We start from the raw sequence: 18,601 nt of genomic DNA, 5'->3' as shown, positions 1-18,601 counted from the left end.
GCCCTGCGGCGGATACACCAGACAGCGTGAACTGACAGCAATGGGTCGGTCGAGCACAACGCAAACTATTCTCACCGTCCAGCGAGCCGTCTACACCACAAACATAACCCTACACAGTACACATTACTAGCTGACCCGGGCGTCCCACCGCTGACCCCTCGACATTACATCAATCCATCGTCCTATCGATTGCCGCAGTCACCAGGCGCCGTCTACACGACACTTCTACATTGAATGTCAGTCAAGACAGCCCTCGTCTACACTGACCGGCCAATTGCGGCGGCGGGTAACGGCGGCTCGTTGCCGTCTGTAACCGGCGCGGCGGGCACAGCAGCAGAACGAGCGGCGGAGCGCGGCCGTCCGTCAGGTCGGGACCGCCTCGGGCACGGTGATCTCAGTGGCGACAGTGACATAACCGAGAGGGCCCCGCGCCGGCCGGCAGGCCACCGACACCGGACTGGGTACGGCCGGGGCGCCGGGGACAGCGGCCGCTCGTAGCGCCAATGGAGGGGGCTGAATGATGAGCCATTCCGCGCTTTGTCTTTGAAAAAGACGTCGGAAGGAGTCTTGTTCCCTGTCATTGGCCTGGAAAGCGATGTTGAGCTAGCCAACATGTGCTGTGAAGTGTTTCCTTACACAGCAAAGAGTTCGTCGTCCATGCCACACTCAGTATTAGGTAATTTATCATCGGTCTCTCAAGCGGCTGAGCACTTCTAGCATGATATTAGCAAAGGTTAAACGGCCGTTTCGAGGTCACGACTACTGTGTTTCATTGTTTCAAAAATAGGAGCTGCTGCTAGCGATCTGACTAAAGGCCGCTCGAACACCTGATATTCAAAAACATGTGAGCGTACTTATATTTATAGAATAAAAAGCTATCGGTTTATTCACTGCCATCTGCCGGCCGTTCCACACTGCATAGCATAACCTACAGGCAGTGCAAGGCTTCATCAGCCATTATTTCAGGCGCCGTTATTTCACGAGTTATTGGCGCAACCGGGTGTTTACGGGATATTTCCGCTGAGGTCTCGGTATTTTGCCGAGGGCGGTGCCCCAGGTCACACCGCCCTGCTGCGGGACGGAGGGCGCCGGCCGCCGCGGGCATACCCTGTATCGCCAGAACGTGTCTGCCCAGCCCGCCCGGGGCACACACAGGCCGTGCAGATGCACGATAATTGGACGGCTCCACACTCGGTATTTGCAGGTGTGAAATCGTTATTGATAATGAGGAGACTGTTTCGTGGAGCTTGCCTACAGGCACGGCTCCCTCTTGCGTGACTAAATGTCGGAACATAATTAGGTATAATCAACTTTTTACTATTATCGGATGCTCTTAACCCGCGCCCTGGTGTGGGTCTGAGCCACCTTCGCCCTGGTGGGGGGGGGCCAAAATGACCCCCCCCCGTCTAACTCGAAAACGAAGAGGGCTAGGAAGACGCAGAAAAAAGCAAACGAAAGCCCATAACAAGTACGTTCGAAAGTATTTCGGTCATTTTTTCGCTAAGGTCAATATTGAGGTCGCTAGAGGTCATCATAGGTCAAATTTCAGTGTTTTCGGTGTTGCCGGACATATTCCGCTGTAGCTCGGAAACTAGAAGAGCTAGAGAGCCGCGGAAAAAAGCAATCGATAGCTCTTTTCAAGCTCTTTCGCCAAGGTTCGTCAGATTTGACCTCAGCTCAACGGTTTGGCCTACAGAGGTCATGCAAGGTCAACTTGGCAAATTTCGTTGAAAATGTTTTTAACTATAGCATGCATTCACGAGAAAATAGAGAAACGATTCATGCACCATCGTGCTTGGCTCGTCGAGACGCGTCGAATGATATATAGTTTGACCTCGAAAGGTCATTTTGAAAATTTGACCTCAGGTCAAGGTCATGACCTTACCGAAATAGGTCATGCTGCATATCATTCGATCCGCATTGACGAGACAAACACGATAAACGTCGAACGGAGTCTCTATCTCTATTCAATAACAAGTAAGTGCAGAAAAACCGCTGGTGACCTCTGGTGACCAGGGAGATGACCTAGCGTGACCTCAGCGAGGTCACAAGCAAATGGTTTCACATGGGCTGTGATTTGCTGACCCAAGACACTTCAATAACGAAATATAGGAACAATCACGCCCGATTTAGCTGAAAAACAACTACTTTTCGATTCTCCCATTGACTTATAATGGGGAGCAGCGATGACCTGACCTGACCTTAGGTCACATTTATAAAAAATCCGAGATAGCCATTTTGTAGAGCTGGGTGACATCTTCAAGTACTGTAAATTTTACATCGATCGGATAAAAGCTGTGCCTTTGAGAGAGCTTTGAACTTTTTTAGAGGTGGTGTCAGTTTTGGTGACCTTGTGACCTGACCTGACCTGACCCGAACCCCCCAAAAAAGGACATGATGTAAAAATGTTGAATAAACAGCTATACAAAGTTTCAGGGCGCTAACTCAAGTGGTTTCTGAGTTATCGCTGAAAAACCACAGGGGGGGGCCAAAATGGCCCCCCCCCCACCAGGGCGAAGGTTAAAAAGGTAAAGGCACGTCACGTCTAAGGACTGTACTATTTATGTTTACGCAATCGGAAATAACTGCAAGACGAAAGAAGTCAGTGACCTTAACATCATGTTCGGTCAGACAGTGAAGGATTCAAAACCGAGGAGCTGGAAAATACACATTTCCTTTTTGAACTTAGGAACCACGACACAAGCGCCAATGCATGCAATAGCAGCAAGCAACAATTGGTTCACGAGTCAAAGCCGTCATGAACGACTGCCAGGAGCATGTCCCGTGTCCCGTGACATTGCATTGCGAACCAAACTCTCGCCAGCCCCGGAGGCTTATTTACGCGCTCTCCCACCCTCCTGAGCCTTGTCGTCACCTTGTGCATCACCGGCACAGTGCCCATGACCCCCCCCCCCCCCGCCCCCTGGCGCGTCTCATGTGCGTGCTGCCGGCCTGGTGTCACCGGACACCGCATTGCGCGGCTTGCACGCGGTGTCCGATTCAGACTGGATGCAGGGGCGTCGCGCACACTTCAGCTCGTGCCATGGCGCCGCGACCTGAACCCTGATCCAGCAGCGTGGAGGGTCACTCTGCAATGAGTGAAGTATTTGAGCAAGCCGCCAGCCGGTGCTGTATTGTTACGAGCGAGCGAGCGCGGCGAGCGAAGCGAAGTCTTTTCAATATAACGGGAAAATCTCGGTATGAGCGGCCCGGCCCGGCCCGGCCCGGCCTGTAACGCTTTTGAGAGGCTTATAAGTTATAGCTCAGCAACCGCTGGACCGATTGGCCTGCGGTCTTTTTTGCTGGGTAGCCCCATCCCTTCTGCCCTGTAATTGACTACTCTTGACACATCTCAGTGATCGTCGTGGCACGTGCCACGTGAAAAGTCAAGGGTGTTCAAGCTGTTTTGCAAAAGTAGTGATTTTGAGAGGCCCATATCTCAGCAGCCGCTTGGGAAATTGTCTTGCGGTAATTTTTGTAGGGTAGCTGCTTCCCTTCTACCAATGGTCGGATACTCTTGATCTATGTGAGTGACCCCCACTGCACGTGCAAAATACAAAAGGAAGAGGTGTCAAGTTTGTTCCCATTTCAATAACTCGGTAATTACTGGGGCGATTTCGCTGAAACTTGGCATACAGGTAGGCACCCACCAGGCAATACATTCCCATGTGTTGCAGTTAGGGTGCTACTGCACGTGCGCACGTGCAGGGGGCGCTTCCAGATCTCGAGAATGGCTGGGCCGATTGCGCTCAAATTTGGTACACGGCTGGGGACCGGTTAGTAGGGTGCCATGCAAAAGTCAGTTTGGACCCCGTTTGCACGTGCGCACGTGCAGAATGCCGCTTCCAGATCTCAGGGACGGCTGGGCCGATTGCGTTCAAATTTGGCACACTGCTAGCGACCGGTTAGAAGTGTGCTTTGCACAAGCCCCGTTGGAAGTACCCTCTCGCCCTTCCGCACGTGCAGGGCTCACTATCTCTCTCGCTCGTTCTTCGCCCAAAAGGCGTTTTACTGGTAACGGTTAGTTCACTGAAAATTGCTGCACATGCCCCACGGTGCATTGTAAATCTCGTAAATCGCCCACGTCAATCAGTGGCCTCAATGGCCACTGCTCGTGCTTGACTGTTTTGGTCGCAATTCCAGTGATCACTTTCCAGGGCCAAGCATCGATGTCTTTCCAGAAGTAATTATGGAGCGAGCGAAGCGAGCGGATTCTTTCCTTAGACCCGCGCCCGGCTGGGGGTCCTGGATTTTCACGCCCTGCTGGGGGGTGTTTGAACACCCCCTCCCTTCTAACTCGGCTCCTGGGCCACGTAGCGATACGCGGAAGGCGGCGTTCGAAAGAGCGTCAAAAATAATGACGAAATCACTTCGGTCAATTTTTTGGTCAGGTCAAAGGTCAGGTCACCTGCAGAGGTCATTAAAGGCAAAATTTCGCCAATTTCCAGGTCGAATGTCGACAATTTCCTAGAAGCCAACGCATAACTTGGGAACCAATAGAGCTACAGCGTCGCAGAAAAGCGCATTCGATAGCCCTATTAACGCCCTTTCTGATTAATTCTCTCAGATTTGACCTAACTTCAACGGTTTTGCCTGCAGGGGGCAAAAACTGCAAAAATAACTGATTTTTTCGGAAACAGTTTTTCTGCAAAATAACTTTTGACCCAAGCCTTGTACGAGCTTACTTTTACCGGCATCGTGTTCCTCTCGTCAAGACGCATCGAATGAACTATAATTGACCTTGAAAGGTCAACTTGAAAATTTGACCTCAGGTCAAGGTCATGACCTGACCGGAAAGGGTCATGTTGCATATCTGTCGATCCGTATCGTCGAGCTGAACACATCTAAGTCGTTTTCATCGCTCTAGCATGCCTCTATCAAAAGTTATTTGCGAAAAACTGTTAGATTCCATTCGTGACCTTACATGACCTCAGGGGCATAAACAGGGGTCACGGACACCATTTTCATGTTCAGTGTGTCTAAACCACTTGTAATTCAGTGTTTGGGAGTGTTTATAATGTCTTTCGTCCAAAAGAGGCGCATTTCAATTTTCTCCCATTGACTTATAATGGAGAGGTCGCAAAATTGACCTGACCTTAGGTCATCGATATCAAAATTCTGAGACATACATTTTGTACATGCTATTGCTCTCAGCAATCGCTGAAAGTTTCAAAGCAATCGGTCACTCAGTGTAGCTATGGCAGACATTGAAACTTTTTATGAGGTGAGGTCACTTCAAGTGACCTGGTGACCTGACCTTGAATGACCTTGGTCTGAAATTTTCACAACATGTGTAGAATTGATGCATGATAACGCCGTTTTTGAGATATTCGCGAAAAAACACAAGAGGGGTGTTCAAACACCCCCCCCCCCCCCCCAGCAGGGCGCGGGTTAACGGAAATTTCTGAGTATGAGCGGCCGGCCGGCCGGCCGTGCGGACGCTTTTGCGAGGCTTATATCTCAGCAACCACTTGACCGATTTACATGCGGCAATTTTTGTAGGGTAGCTTCATTCCTTCTACCAGGTATTATACTATTCCTGATGCATGTGGGTGACCCCTTATGCGCGTGCCACGTGCAAAACGAAGAGGTGTCAGTTTTGTAATTGCTGCAATATCTCGGTAACTACTGGGCCGATGGCGCTGAAAGTTGGCATGTAGGTAGGCACCCACTAGGCACTGCATACCCCTGTGCCAGAGTTGGGGTGCTGCTGCACGTGCGCACGTGCAGAGGTCATTTCCAGATCTCGAGAACGGCTCGACCGATTGCGCTCAAATTTGGTACACAGTTAGGGACCGGTTAGTAGGGTGCCGTGCACAAGTCAGTTGGGACTCATTTTGCACGTGCGCACGTGCAGGGTGCCGCTTCCAGATCTCGAGAACGGCTGGGCCGATTGTGCCCAAATTTGGCACATCGCTAGAGACCGGTTAGTAGGGTGCCGTGCAAAAGTCAGTTGGAGGTACCCCTCGCAATTTCGCACGTGCAAGGCCCACCCTCTCGCTCTCGCTCGCTCCGTTAGTCGCCCCAAAAGGCGTTGGTATTTTTATGACCATTTACCACTACCAGACCATCGCTTTTACGGATACCTACCTACCGCGGGGACTCCTCACAATTGATCAAATATTTGGTGATCGGTACCGTTCCCGACGACCAGCCATGGAAAAAATTATTTGCTATGCTTCTGTCTCTTGTCATGGGACCAAGAACAGTACTGAAACTAAAACTCGAAATGTTTCGAATGCCTCTCAGCTCCGACTATGGGAACTGAAGGGCGCTTTGCTGTTAGGAGACACAAAACACCATTACATCATGACTTACTGGGGGAAGCAAAGATTCCATTTAATGGAGGAGCTCATGCAATCAGTGTAAGCATTCGGCATCCATTCACACAGAGTGCACGACGGCACTATCTGATTCCAATCCTCCGACGACAAATTTGTCCGATCACATTACCGCAACCCTAAGCGGCAGCGGTGACGGAGCCAGTTTCACGAACGACGAGGAAAACATCATTCATAGGGGACACTGAGGACAGTGGTTACGGTCAGGGAATGTCGGGTACTGTTCAGAAAATATGGCGGCCGATCAGAAGGAATTCCATTTCATGATCCACCACACATTCTCCTAACGACCCGACAAAAAACTCATTTTCACTACCTTATACCAGTTACTTACGAAACACACACCAGCTAATTACGAAACACAAACAATTTATTGACAACATAGAACAAAAGTTCATCGCAGGTACTCAGTTAACTCATGCCGAACCGGCCGGTCGCTCCCAAGACAGACTGCTCGTTAAAATGGCCGAATTCATCCCTAGTGGTGGCGCAAAGAGTTAAAATCGCCGTGGCATGACCGAGTGTCGAACGTTAAGAGATCAAACGGCACGCAGCAGCACATTGTCAAATTTGAAAATTTGTGTCAAAGGCTAAAAACGTTCTTCAGCTGCTGATCACGGGCACAGCACTCCCGCCCAGCGGATATTACGAGCACGCCATTTCCAATACTCGTCGCCACGGTTCGAATTCATCGCGAGCGCCTACTGCAAGCTATCGCCGCACCAGTCCAGTCTCTGAGCCCATCACATAGCGGGTGGGACTTCCCCTCACGGCGCGTGGTGGGAACGCACCCCTCCTTACTTCACGTGATGCCGACCAAATCCCGAGCGTCCCGTCCGAGCCGGTCCAGCTATCACGCCGGTCACCGGTCAGCGGCCGCGGGGTGTTTCGTGCTGACGTTACGAGGGTCCGGCGCCCGAGCTGCCGTCGTACTGTGACTTGTTCTTCAGCAGGAACGTCGCCAGAAACTCGATCGGATCGGGTGGCCTGCCAGGAGCGGGAGAAGGCGTGTAAGAGGCGGGAGTGCGAACAATGGTAGAGCGAGAACGGCCATTGGAAGGCACAAAGATGCGCATACATAGAGCAGCATAGGCATTCATCCGCCAAAGTTTGCTCTTCAGGAGAGGGAGGCTGGCGAGAATTACTTAAATACACCTTTTTAATTCACTTGGTACGTGAAGATAAGGTACAGATGACTACCTCTACGACGCAACATCGTCAAAACTGCATGCACATCACCCAAATCTAACACACTATGACACTACACAGTCACACGCGTTCCGCCCGGCGCTCGCTGAGCTGGGACGGTGAGAGAGCTATGGTGAGTGGGGGTTGGGTGGGGGATGGGGGGCTGACCTCTCCTTGGAGAGCACCGAGAGTGCCTGCTGCAGCGCCGGCACCACCGTCTGATCGAGGTACTGACGTGTCGGCAGTGACTGCAGGTCCAGACGCGACTTTTTGGCGCCGTTCTCAGAGGCCTTCTCCGCCGCCACCGCCTTCTGGTGGATACAACGGGAAATAGTGGTTACGTGTCTGGCCGCCAGATCAGCGATAGAAGCAGTCCGCGGCGGTATCACAATATTTTTAGCAGCGATCTGCCTGGATAACACGGTCTGCGATAAAAGTTCAGTAGTAGAAATATAATCAAAGGTAGAATTGAAGCATAACTAGGCTGTCTATCCTAAAAAGCAAAAGATTATCAAAATTTCGCAATTAGCATAGAAACTATAAAGAAAAAGAAACTATACACACAGCATACACTGAACAAATTATAAGCCATGCAAGAGTGTGGCATAGAGCAAAAGGTACCTGCACACTTTCTGGAACAATGTCCTGGCTTGATCCACCACTCCCAACCATCTTTGATTGATCTTGCAGCAGTAGGTACTCTGGAACAATAAGTAGATTTTGTGACCAAAAATACTAAATTCATCTTACATCATAGCATACTGAATTTACTGATGGCTAGGTAGGGTAGGTACAGTACCTTCCCAAAAGTCACAATTTTTAACTGGAAAGGTTGACATCTTCTTGTAGTCATGTTCACCATCCTATCATGACTCTAAGAATAGCACTAAAAGCCAGGCAGGACAGGGCCATTTAGGCAATTACATTACTTCCAAGTCCATATAAGATATGTTTCACCGGCAGTGAGATTTGATGTCATGCATTATTATTTTATCAGGTTACTCTGGCAGGCACCTGAATTTAGATAAGATCAGTTCAGTATGAACCATGGTACCTAGTAGTAGCTTAACAACATTTTGAAACCATAATAATGTGATCATGCAGTGCCAAGTGAATGTAATGTTGCTGCTATCCCGTAGCATTTTGAAGAAATTTGAGTTGCCCAGACTATCTTGCAGCCCAAAACATACCTATCCACATCCCACTTTCGACTACCTACAAGCTGAGCTGCCTATCATCTCAACAAAAACAATATGAAAATTCATTGTAGGTCAACTACATATATGCCTGAAAGGCAGACTTAAAGGTAGTGTGCCACCTTTGAATGATTTCCCATTCTATTTTTCCTAGGATAAGAAGCTTCTGTTTTTACCTAATATCGCAAAAAAAAATCAAAAATGGGCCTAAAATAGTGCTTTTTTCGCCTAAAAGTTTATCGGTTTTTCGATATGTATAGCAACTGTAGTGGGCTGACCTGCAAACAGGCGTCGGCAACAATCACGAATGCGGCGCACATGTGACAATAAGCAAAGGTCATTATAGAGTTACGACGTACGGGAATGAGTTATCAGCTGTCTAATCGTAGACAACACAATGTCGAATTTAAACTGTAAGCCTGTATTGGTATTGTTTCTTTAATTTGTCTGTCGAACATTAATTCATGGTTGGAAATATTATTTTATGTAAAATAATTGATATGAAACAGCCGTCTCTAAAGTTATGACCCCATCTCACCACATGAAAGTGGCAGAAATGACAATGATCAGCTGACGCATTTTTCTTGGCCGAAGTCAGAGCGCGCGGCCCGACGCACCACCACCGCGCCCAAAGCCAGGGCCCCGGTAACGTGAGGTAGCCGAGTCGGGGCAGCGTGCGCTGACCCAAGCCGGGGCCGCGGCTTTGGGCGCGATCTACCGCATCCCCGCGGGCAGCCCCGGGCTATCACATGACACCGGGAGGACGCGCGGCCCCGGCTTGGGTCAGCGCACGCTGCCCCGACTCGGCTACCTCACGTTACCGGGGCCCTGGCTTTGGGCGCGGTCTACCGCACCACCTAACAGGCGTGTTCGAAACCGCAGGAGATGATGATGAACGGGTTTATCGAAACTTGATTGGATGAGCCTATCGGTAATAGCGATTTCAGTGTGTGCATTTATTGTTCATAGTGGTGTGAAATGTGGTTGGGGTACGACCGACAACCCGTCGGGGCGAATTTCGCACTGGGGTACTCAAAATTTGAAGAATTTAAGACGTTTCCATGAGTTTTGAAGGTATGGATAAGTTCTAAAAATCCGGTTCTCCTTATCTGGGCCATTAACTCCATACGGTCCAGGAAAGCTGGCACACTACCTTTAACTAAAATGGTGACAGCTATGGAGCAAAATCATGAGCCATCTGATGCAGCTGAAGCATATAGTTCAGCACCAATAACCAAAATATGGACAATATGGTGTTGTGGTCAGGTGTGTTGTGCAAGTTGCCTGTGCTTACATAGGTAGGTATGTTCCCATGATCGGATGAAATGAATGGCATTATTATTGTTTTAAAAGTGCCTACAGCCTACATAGCATGCTTGTCTAGCATACAAACTACCCCATCATTTGATGTCTCTAGGACAACAAAGATTCTATGCCATACAGCCAATCATGTTCCATAACCGAAGCCGAGCCCCCGCTGACCTTGTACGGGATTGGCCAGACGACTTAGAATCTTCCTCGTCCTAGACATCGAACGCAGTGTTAGTTACAAAGCAGCCCATGCTTGGCCCATGCCCGACCAATTCCAATTCAGAATGGTGCCTGATTATATCAATATTTGCATTTTGCAGCACAAAGATACAACTCAAGTCCGAGGCTCCAAAGAAGATAATTCAAACTGTGAACCCACTCTAAAGCCTTGGGACGCACAAAAAATGGGTAAAAGTATACATTGAGTCCGAGTGACTGTTCAACGATAAAGTTTTCATATTCTTACATTATTTGACATCCTGAATCCAAAAATGATACCTACTTATATGCCTTGGAAATAAAAGAAAAAACATAATAATTTTTTTGCTGTTACGTATTTGTATCAACAGCGTCACAATTGTCCACTCGGACCTAATATATACTAATACCCAAAAAATGTCTTCAGATACAATTTGAATTCGAATGGTAATCCCTCACACTCAGCCTACTACAAACCTCCACATCCACAACAATTCGAAAGAGCTCGTTGTTGTTGAAGAGTAAGAACGGGAGTGTCTAAAAAGCAGACAAGATTAGCAGACGAGCCCATGCTCAGTAACTACTAGACCGATTTCAATGAAACCTTCACCATTAGACGCGCCGTGGTCAGAAACGGTGCCGTTTATGATAATTTTTTGATTGGTCCACCCTAAATGGTCCAAATCGGTCCAAAATCTCTAAAATCTGTTGCAGACGAGCCCATGCTCCGAAACTACTGGACCGATTTCGATGAAACCTTCACCATTCGACGCGCTGTGGTCTGTAACGGTGCCGCTTTTGGATAATTTTTTTATTGGTCCACCATAAGTGGTCCAAAATCCAAATCGGTTCAAGTACAGCCCAAAAATACGTTTTCACGTAGTGAGCCGATGAGTTGGTTTCCGCAGCGCGGAGGTGCCCTAGCCTTCCAGGCGGTGGGGGGCATTCCCCCCCCCTTTAGTTTTTTTCGATATATCTCGAGAACCGCTGCGCCGATCGTCACCAAATTCTCAGTACCCTCCCGGGAGTAGCTAGCACACATGGTGACCAAATTTTTTTCCAAAAGCTATGATAGGTTGGCCGCTAATGACGTCAGAGTGACGTCATTTCTGCCATTTTCGACCCAAAAAAGGTTTCGCGGGAAGAGCTGTCAGGCCTACAGCTTTAGAGATACAGAAAAATGGTTCGACATAAAAGGTGTAGAATTAGGAGGGCTACAAAACTGCTATTTCAGTTTTTCGAATTTTTTGGATTTTGACCCCCAAAAATAGATTTAGAAATAGAAAAGATTAGAATAATTATTTTATTAGAAAAAATAGAAAAGATTAGAAATAGAAAAATAGATTTTTTGAATAAAGTAGCCGAAAAATCTAAAAAGTTTTTTGAATTTCAAAAAAAATGGAACATATGTGATAGTCCCTACCATCTTCTATCTACATACCAAATTTGAGATTGATACCTATTTTTTTGGCCAAGTTATAGCGAAAAAAACTGTTCAAAATTGATGACGTCAAATTGTCAAGCTCAATTTTTAGCAATTCTAGACCTCGTAGCGCAAAACCAAGACCACCATTAGACTCCCCGTGACATAGGCGTAGGAACAGGGGGGGCCAGGTGGGCAAGTGCCCACCCACTTTTCGAGGTGGGGGGGCCAACCATGTGTTTTGGCCCACCCACTTTTTACTCGAGGCCCCTCGTCTCGATTTGAGAGGACGTCGTCACCTTCCAGAATAAACAAACTCGGTAAAAATAAGTTCCACGAATCCCCACGCACGGACTCCAAGGGGCCGTGATGGATCCAACGAGGCCCTCTGTTCATCTTGTCAGTCGAAGCCCCTGAGACTGATGGCCTGAGAGGCCCTAGTGGATCTGAGGAGGCCCTAATATACACACTGGTCTGGGGAGGCCCCTGACACTGGCGGTCTGGGAGGTCCCTCCATCCACACTAGTCAGAATAGGCCCCTGACACTGGCGATCTAGCCGAGGCCCCCTACCCTCACTAGTCAGAGGAGGCCCCTCTATCCTCAATAGTCAGAAGAGGCCCTTGAGACTGATGGTCTAAGAGGCCTATCCATCTACACTGTAGTCAGAGGAGGCCCCTGAGACTGATGACCTGAGAGGCCCTTATAATCACACCAGGCAGAAGAGGCCCATGAGACTGATGGACTGAGAGGCCCTTATATTCATACTGGCCACAGGAGACCCCCAAAACTTTCGGTCTGGGAGGTCCTCAATCCGGCACCAGTCAGAAGAGTCCCCTGAGACTGATGGCCTGGGAAGCCCTTATATTCACACTAGGCAGAGGAGGCCCCTGAGATTGATGGTATGAGAGGCCCTCATATTCACACCAGTCAGAAGAGGCCCCCGAGGCTGATGGCTGTGAGGCCCTTCTGTTCATATAACTGGCCACTGGAGGCCCCTGAAACCGGTGGTCTGGGAGGGCCCTCTATCCAAACTAGTCAGAAGAGGCTCCTGAGACAGATGGTGTGAGAGGCTCTTATATTCATACTGGCTACAAGAGGCCCCTGAGACTGATAGTCAGAGAGGTCCACTCCTAATGAATCTGAGGGGGGCCTTCTATCCACATTTACACTTTTCTAGGGAGGCCCCCGAGACTGATGGTCTGAGAGGCCCTTTTATTTATACTGTCCACAGGAGCCCCCTGATATAAATGGTCTGAGAGGCTCTTTTATTTATACTAACCAGAAAAGGCCCCTAGGTAGGATTGATGGTCTAACAGGCCCTTCTATCTATACTAGCCAGAGGAGGCCCATGAGACTGATTGTCTGAGAGGCCCTTCTATTCAAACTAGGCAGATGAGGCCCCTGAGAATGATAGTCCGAAGAGCCATGCGGCGGCAACTGGCCGTGGCCATATTTCGGCCCGGTGGGGCCCCACAGAGCTCATGAGAGCACCTCAAGGGCTCCTAAGTAGACACGCTTATCCCCATAAGGGTGCCACGCCGGCTTCTGAAGGCTCCTTGCAGGCATCTAAGGGCCCTTTCCGGCCTCTAATGGCTCCACCCGCCTGTGATGGCTCCACACCAGTGTTTATGAGCGTCACACAGCGGCGCCTTTGAGGGTCATACTAGTGTCTCTTAGGGCCCTATATCGGTGGCTCTGGGGTCCCCACACGGCGCCTCTGTGGGCCACCACACCTGTGCATCTCAAGGCTCTATAGGTACATCTGAAGGACCCACACCGACACCTCGGAGGGCCCCACACCAGTATCTCGGAGCTCTGAAGGCCCCACACCGGTGACTCTGAGGACTCACCGGCTCCTGAGAGCACCATGTTGATGTCTAACGGCTCCACAAGGCCACTGAAGGCACCACACAAGTTCTCACTGAGCTCTAATGTCCATGTACCGGTCTCTGAGGGATTTAAGCCAGCGCATTCATAGCTCCACACCAGCAATTGTAAGGGCTTCACACTGAAGTATCTGAGGGTTCCACACCGGTGTCTCTAAGGGCCACATACCGGCATCTCTGAGGGCCCCATACCGGCGTCTCCGAGGGTCCACATCTGGCGGGCACCCATCAGCGACTGAAGGTCCCACACTGTCGACTCCGAGAGCCCCATCTGCGTCTGGGAGCAACATGCCGTCTCTAAGAACCACAGCGGCTCCTCCGTACGAAAGATGGGCGTCTGCATGCCAAAGGGGAGCGGTTCTGAGACAGTAGGGCACCTACGTGCAATATCTAGAGGGGCGCCTATGAAGCCCATAGGGGCACCTCAATGCGCAAGAGGGGCGCCTCTGAGGCCTACATAATATATGGGCGTCCACATGCAATAGAGGTCTGCATTGATCAATGCCATGGGGGTGCATTCCTAAGAAACATGGGCGCCGGCATGGCAAAGAGAGGCGCCTTCAAGTGTCCATAAAAGAGAGACGCCTATGATAAGCGCACATTGTATGCGACAACGGGGCGACTGTGGGACATATAGGATGTCTCTGATGACTATACATAGGGCGCTTATATGCCAAAGAGGGCGCCTATGAAGCTAATGGGGGCACCTGGGAAACGAGGAAGACATTTGTGTAAGGGTTTTCAGGGGTCATGCGCCGTTTGCGGCAAATAGATTCTAAAAAAAATCGGAGGGGGAATAAGTTTTAAAAATGGTGCGGACTTTCCGCACTGTTCGCTTAAGCGGTTACGCCCCTGGGTACATCTGCCCGAGCCCCGATCTCAGAAGCTAGATTTGGAGGTCATACTTGAAAGTAGCCAGCAGGACGAGGCAAAAGTTGGAGGCCCCTGAAAATAGGAGGCCCCTGAAAAAGGAGGCCCCTTGACAGGGTGGCCCACCCACTTTTCATGACGTTCCTACGCCCGTGCCCCGTGACGAGTTGCATCGAATCAATAGGGTAAAGTGCCTAATTAGCGACCCCCTTAATTTGAACCGTCATTGCTCACGCTCTGTGGGTGCCACTGTATTACTGGCTTGATTTTCGGAGAGATCGTTCATTTTTCTATTAAAATATAGTCATTTTCTGCCCCAATATTCACTAACTTATCTGTAGTGAGCATGTTGACAAACCATTGCAAAAAAAAAACGCTAATAGGGAACTCTTCCCGAATAGCGACCGGGGAGGGTCGCTAATAAGTCTATGGGTTTCCCCACATTAAAAATGACAAAAAATGCGACGCCTGAAAAGATGAAATATGATCTCAAAAAGGTAACCTATACGCATAGCACTCAATCACTCGAACAGGAACGTTTATCCAACACATTTACGTAAGTAAAAACTTAGGTATCACGTGATGCACCGAAGGCGAAAAGAAGGCGGAAACCCAGATTTTGCGGGCTATCTCGTATGATATTCGAGGTCCGCGCTGAATTTGGCACCCCTGCAGTCGGTGACGACATTTGGCATCCCCTGCCACACATTGCAAGCTTCAGCAACACCTCATTTTCATTTCTCTCTTTTCCCCTTTCTTTCCCTTCTTGAGCTATTTGCGACCATGTCAGGCGCAAATAGGAAATATGCGTTGCGACACATTTTTAACCGCCATGCTGTGCACAGTTGAGCGATTCACTATGGGAAAACGGCAATCAATTGAAAAAGGAATGTCGATTCAAAATAAAAAAGGTGCATCATCCTAATGTGCATCGCCTTTCATCAGAGAGGGCCCAAACACACACGTTTTGGATAAGAAACTTAACATTTTTATTTAAACTCACCTGAAACGTCCCACCAGAAACATCGACGACCGGGAAATAATTTATTTTGATAATTCCAAAGTATAGCTGACCTTTTGACGATGTTTGTACCCCGTTTTCTCCTGCCAGTTTTTCTGTAGGGAGGTAGGTCGCAAATCGGAAAGGGTCGCTAATTAGGCACCTTACCCTACCCATTTTATGCAAAAATATCAACTTTGAAATTTGACCTTTTTTGATCTGACCTTGACCTGACATCCACCAGAAAGTGACCTAAACCGTGCCTGATGGTCTTATAACCAACACCATTGAGTTGGAAATGAAAAACTGGCCATAAAACATGCATCGCATGACCTTAGTAAAGTTGGGCTCATGTGGTGACCCTTGGTGACCTTTGGTGACCTGACCTGTGACCTGGATCCAAATGGGGGGCAAATGCCCCCCTCGACCGCCCGAAATCAACGAAAATTTGCGTTTTTTTCGAGAATAAAGCGAAAACCAAACAGCTTTATGGGGGAAAGTTTGTTTTAAACTGCACCATAGGGTTGTTCAAAAAAAACCGAATTTTGGAAAAGTATACGGGCTCATGGCTCGTGTGGTGAGGTATTCTTTTCTGAGTCCAACGATGTCCTCTTTTCCGAAAAATATTAACTGCTTCATGCTCCCCAAACGGCTTGAAGAGGAGGATGTTACGCCCGGCGACCGGCCGGTGTCAATAAGGGCGAGAATTCGATGCCGCGCGCCGGCGGAGGCGCCTTATCGGCACCGCGCGCCACGACATCTACCGGGCGGCCGGCCGACCGGTGTAAGGGAATGAATGAGTGGTCTTCTTTCACATGATAGGGGTGCGCTAGCCCATATTGTCGGAGTGGAAAGTTTCAGTGCAGCATCGGTACCTCTGCCGCAGTGTTCTGTGTCGATGCCCGATGGTTCAGAAAAAAGCCAAGCAGAACTAAGAAAAGACTCAATGCTTCTGGCTAGTTCACTATAAACATCTCGTTTCGAGAATACAGCGCGGCGTTTCACGGCCGCTGCTACCAAGATTGCTGCTACCACGCTGCCGGCAGGCTGACTGACTACATCGTCTGAGTTTGCTGATATCTCCATGGACACCCAATTTGACACGTAGGCTGCTAGCGAGCAGTAATCGCCACGCACTTTGAGAATGTGGATCGATCATGGTTGTTCAATACAAAAGCGCCCGTGAATGAAACAGGACCCAGCTGCCACTCAACATACCATATCGCGTTGTTCATGAGTCAAGACGCGAACTCTGAGCAATAACACAGCTCTTTGCACTGCTGTCGACAACTTACATTGCTTTTAGACGGTGGCTTGCAGCCCACATATGCTGTTGCCAACGGTATGCGAAAATTTGAAGTTTACTAAGAACAGCAGGAGCTGGCAATGTGCAAGGACAGAATATGGAGACCCCGGCATCGACGTTAGGTTTAACCTACATTAGCACTTAGCAGTTAAAAAAAGGATGACATGCCCGGGAATGACGCGGTGGCCGCCCTGACATCGTGACGAAGTTGGGTGTGAGTAGAGACAATAGCTGGAGTACACATAATGTCAAGCGCCCATCAATCCAACCCTTCGGGCAGCAGCAGCATCAGCAGCCCGGCCATGTCCACCGATGCCGCTCAAGATCCGATCCAGAGCCGGCAGAGAGCACGGCTCTGCCCTGACCTGACACATATCCCCGGCGTGTCATGACGGACAGACCATTACCTCGCCTGTATAAATACAATGTATACAGTATACCTAACTTACCAATTTCTAAGTCTCATGTTGAGGCAAGAAGTGATCAGCGTCCAGTTCTACTTCGACGAAGACTCGTATTCAGACCTGGCAAAGAGAGCACGGCTCTGCCCTGTTTCCGCGGCTTCTAATGGCCACATCGATACGAGACAGCTCCAATCGTCTGTTTTACCTAACTACAAAACCAGGTTGTTGTGTTGCGATTAGCACGATACAATTGTTGCGTACAGCGTAGATATTTGTTAAATGCGTAATTAATTAGAAATAGGAAAAGTAAACATTGCCATCGTCATTCGCCAAACAGGCGATGTCAAGCATAAGTCTGTCCGTCATGACACGCCGGGGATGTGTGTCAGGTCAGGGCGGCTCTGCCCTGGGGGATGTGTGACGCGCTCTATGCCGGCTCTGGATTCGGGTCTTGAACGACACCGGCGCGGTGGGCACGGCCGGCTGCCGGTGCCGCTGCTGGATTGAGCGACACAATTGATTTATATGTGTACTCACTACTCCCGCTATTGTCTCTACTCAATTCGTCACACTGTAAGGGTGGCCAAACTGTCATTCCCAGACATGTTATCTTTTCTTTCGAACTGCTAATCTAAGTAAAACAAACGTCAATCCTTGCAGCTTGATGAATAAACAAAGCGATATGTTACGCTAAGGAGGCAGCTGTATTCTGTAAACGGAATGTTTCGAGTGAATTACCCAGAAGCGTTGAGTCTTTTCTTAGTTCTGTTTGGCTTATTTTCTGAACAATCGACACAGAACAACGCGGCAGAGGTACCGATGCTGCACTGAAACTTTCCGCTCCGACAACATGGGCTAGCGCACCCCTATCCCCCTATCATGTGAAAGAAGACCACGCATTTTATTCCCTCCCACCACTGGCCGGCCGGCCGCCCGGTAGATGTCGTGGCGCGCGGTGCCGATAAGGCGCCTCCGCCGGCGCGCGGCGGCGAATTCTCGCCCTTATTGACACCGGCCGGTCGCCGGGCGTGACATGGTCCTCTTCAAGCCGTTTGGGGAGCATGAAGCAGTTAATATTTTTCGGAAAAAAGGGCATCGTTGGACTCAGAAAAGAATACCTCACCACACGAGCCATGAGCCCGTATACTTTTCCAAAATTCGATTTTTTTGAACAACCCTAACTGCACCACAGTGCGTAAGGAATATAAATTTTTGGAAGTTAAAGGAAATAGTTCACTTTTAACATGGGGTTTGGAACTGGAATAGCAGTTTTGTTGCTTGCGCTGAGACTAGCACAAATCAGAAGCTTTTACGGCCCAACGATCACCCTAGACGAAGATATTCCATTTTTCGTTCCGAAAAGAGTGCCTTGCAGAGGAATGCGTGCCTTGCTGAGGAATGCAGTCACGTCATCGTCAGCCAATCAGAATGCTGCTTACAGCCGATGGGTTTGTCCTACGCAATATGATTGGTCAAC

At 49.2% G+C, this 18,601-nt stretch overlaps 1 protein-coding gene across 8 annotated transcripts; it reads right to left on the bottom strand.

Moving 5' to 3' along the window:
- Positions 1–6,693: 6,693 nt before the first annotated feature.
- On the bottom strand, positions 6,694–10,964 carry LOC122381319 (protein dpy-30 homolog). Of its 8 annotated transcripts, none has more exons than XM_043365344.1 (4): positions 10,712–10,964; positions 8,151–8,230; positions 7,698–7,840; positions 6,694–7,328 (listed from the first exon to the last, which is right to left on the bottom strand). In XM_043365344.1, exons 1-4 carry the CDS (start codon positions 10,803–10,805, stop codon positions 7,241–7,243), a joined length of 405 nt encoding a protein of 134 aa, XP_043221279.1. In that variant the 5' UTR covers positions 10,806–10,964; the 3' UTR covers positions 6,694–7,240. The 8 variants fall into 8 exon arrangements, with proteins under 8 accessions (XP_043221279.1, XP_043221282.1, XP_043221281.1 ...); XM_043365347.1 differs by having other exon boundaries at positions 10,694–10,726; XM_043365346.1 differs by having other exon boundaries at positions 10,666–10,712.
- Positions 10,965–18,601: the final 7,637 nt, after the last annotated feature.

The sequence above is a fragment of the Amphibalanus amphitrite genome, unplaced genomic scaffold (assembly GCF_019059575.1).
Source record: "Amphibalanus amphitrite isolate SeventyFive unplaced genomic scaffold, NRLGWU_Aamphi_draft 000118F_arrow, whole genome shotgun sequence".
Lineage (NCBI taxonomy): Eukaryota > Metazoa > Arthropoda > Thecostraca > Balanomorpha > Balanidae > Amphibalanus > Amphibalanus amphitrite.
Note: the sequence above shows the minus strand (reverse complement) of the source record. Positions and strands in the feature narration are given on the sequence as shown.

Excerpts from the sequence above, each read along its gene's own strand:
- LOC122381319 (XM_043365344.1), bottom strand. The coding sequence starts at position 10,805 with ATGGGCTCGTCTGCTAATCTTGTCTGCTTTTTAGACACTCCCGTTCTT. Across the intron at positions 7,841-8,150 it reads TTGTTCCAGAAAGTGTGCAG|AAGGCGGTGGCGGCGGAGAA; the intron begins GTACCTTTTGCT and ends TGTATCCACCAG. Across the intron at positions 7,329-7,697 it reads TCGGTGCTCTCCAAGGAGAG|GCCACCCGATCCGATCGAGT; the intron begins GTCAGCCCCCCA and ends CGCTCCTGGCAG.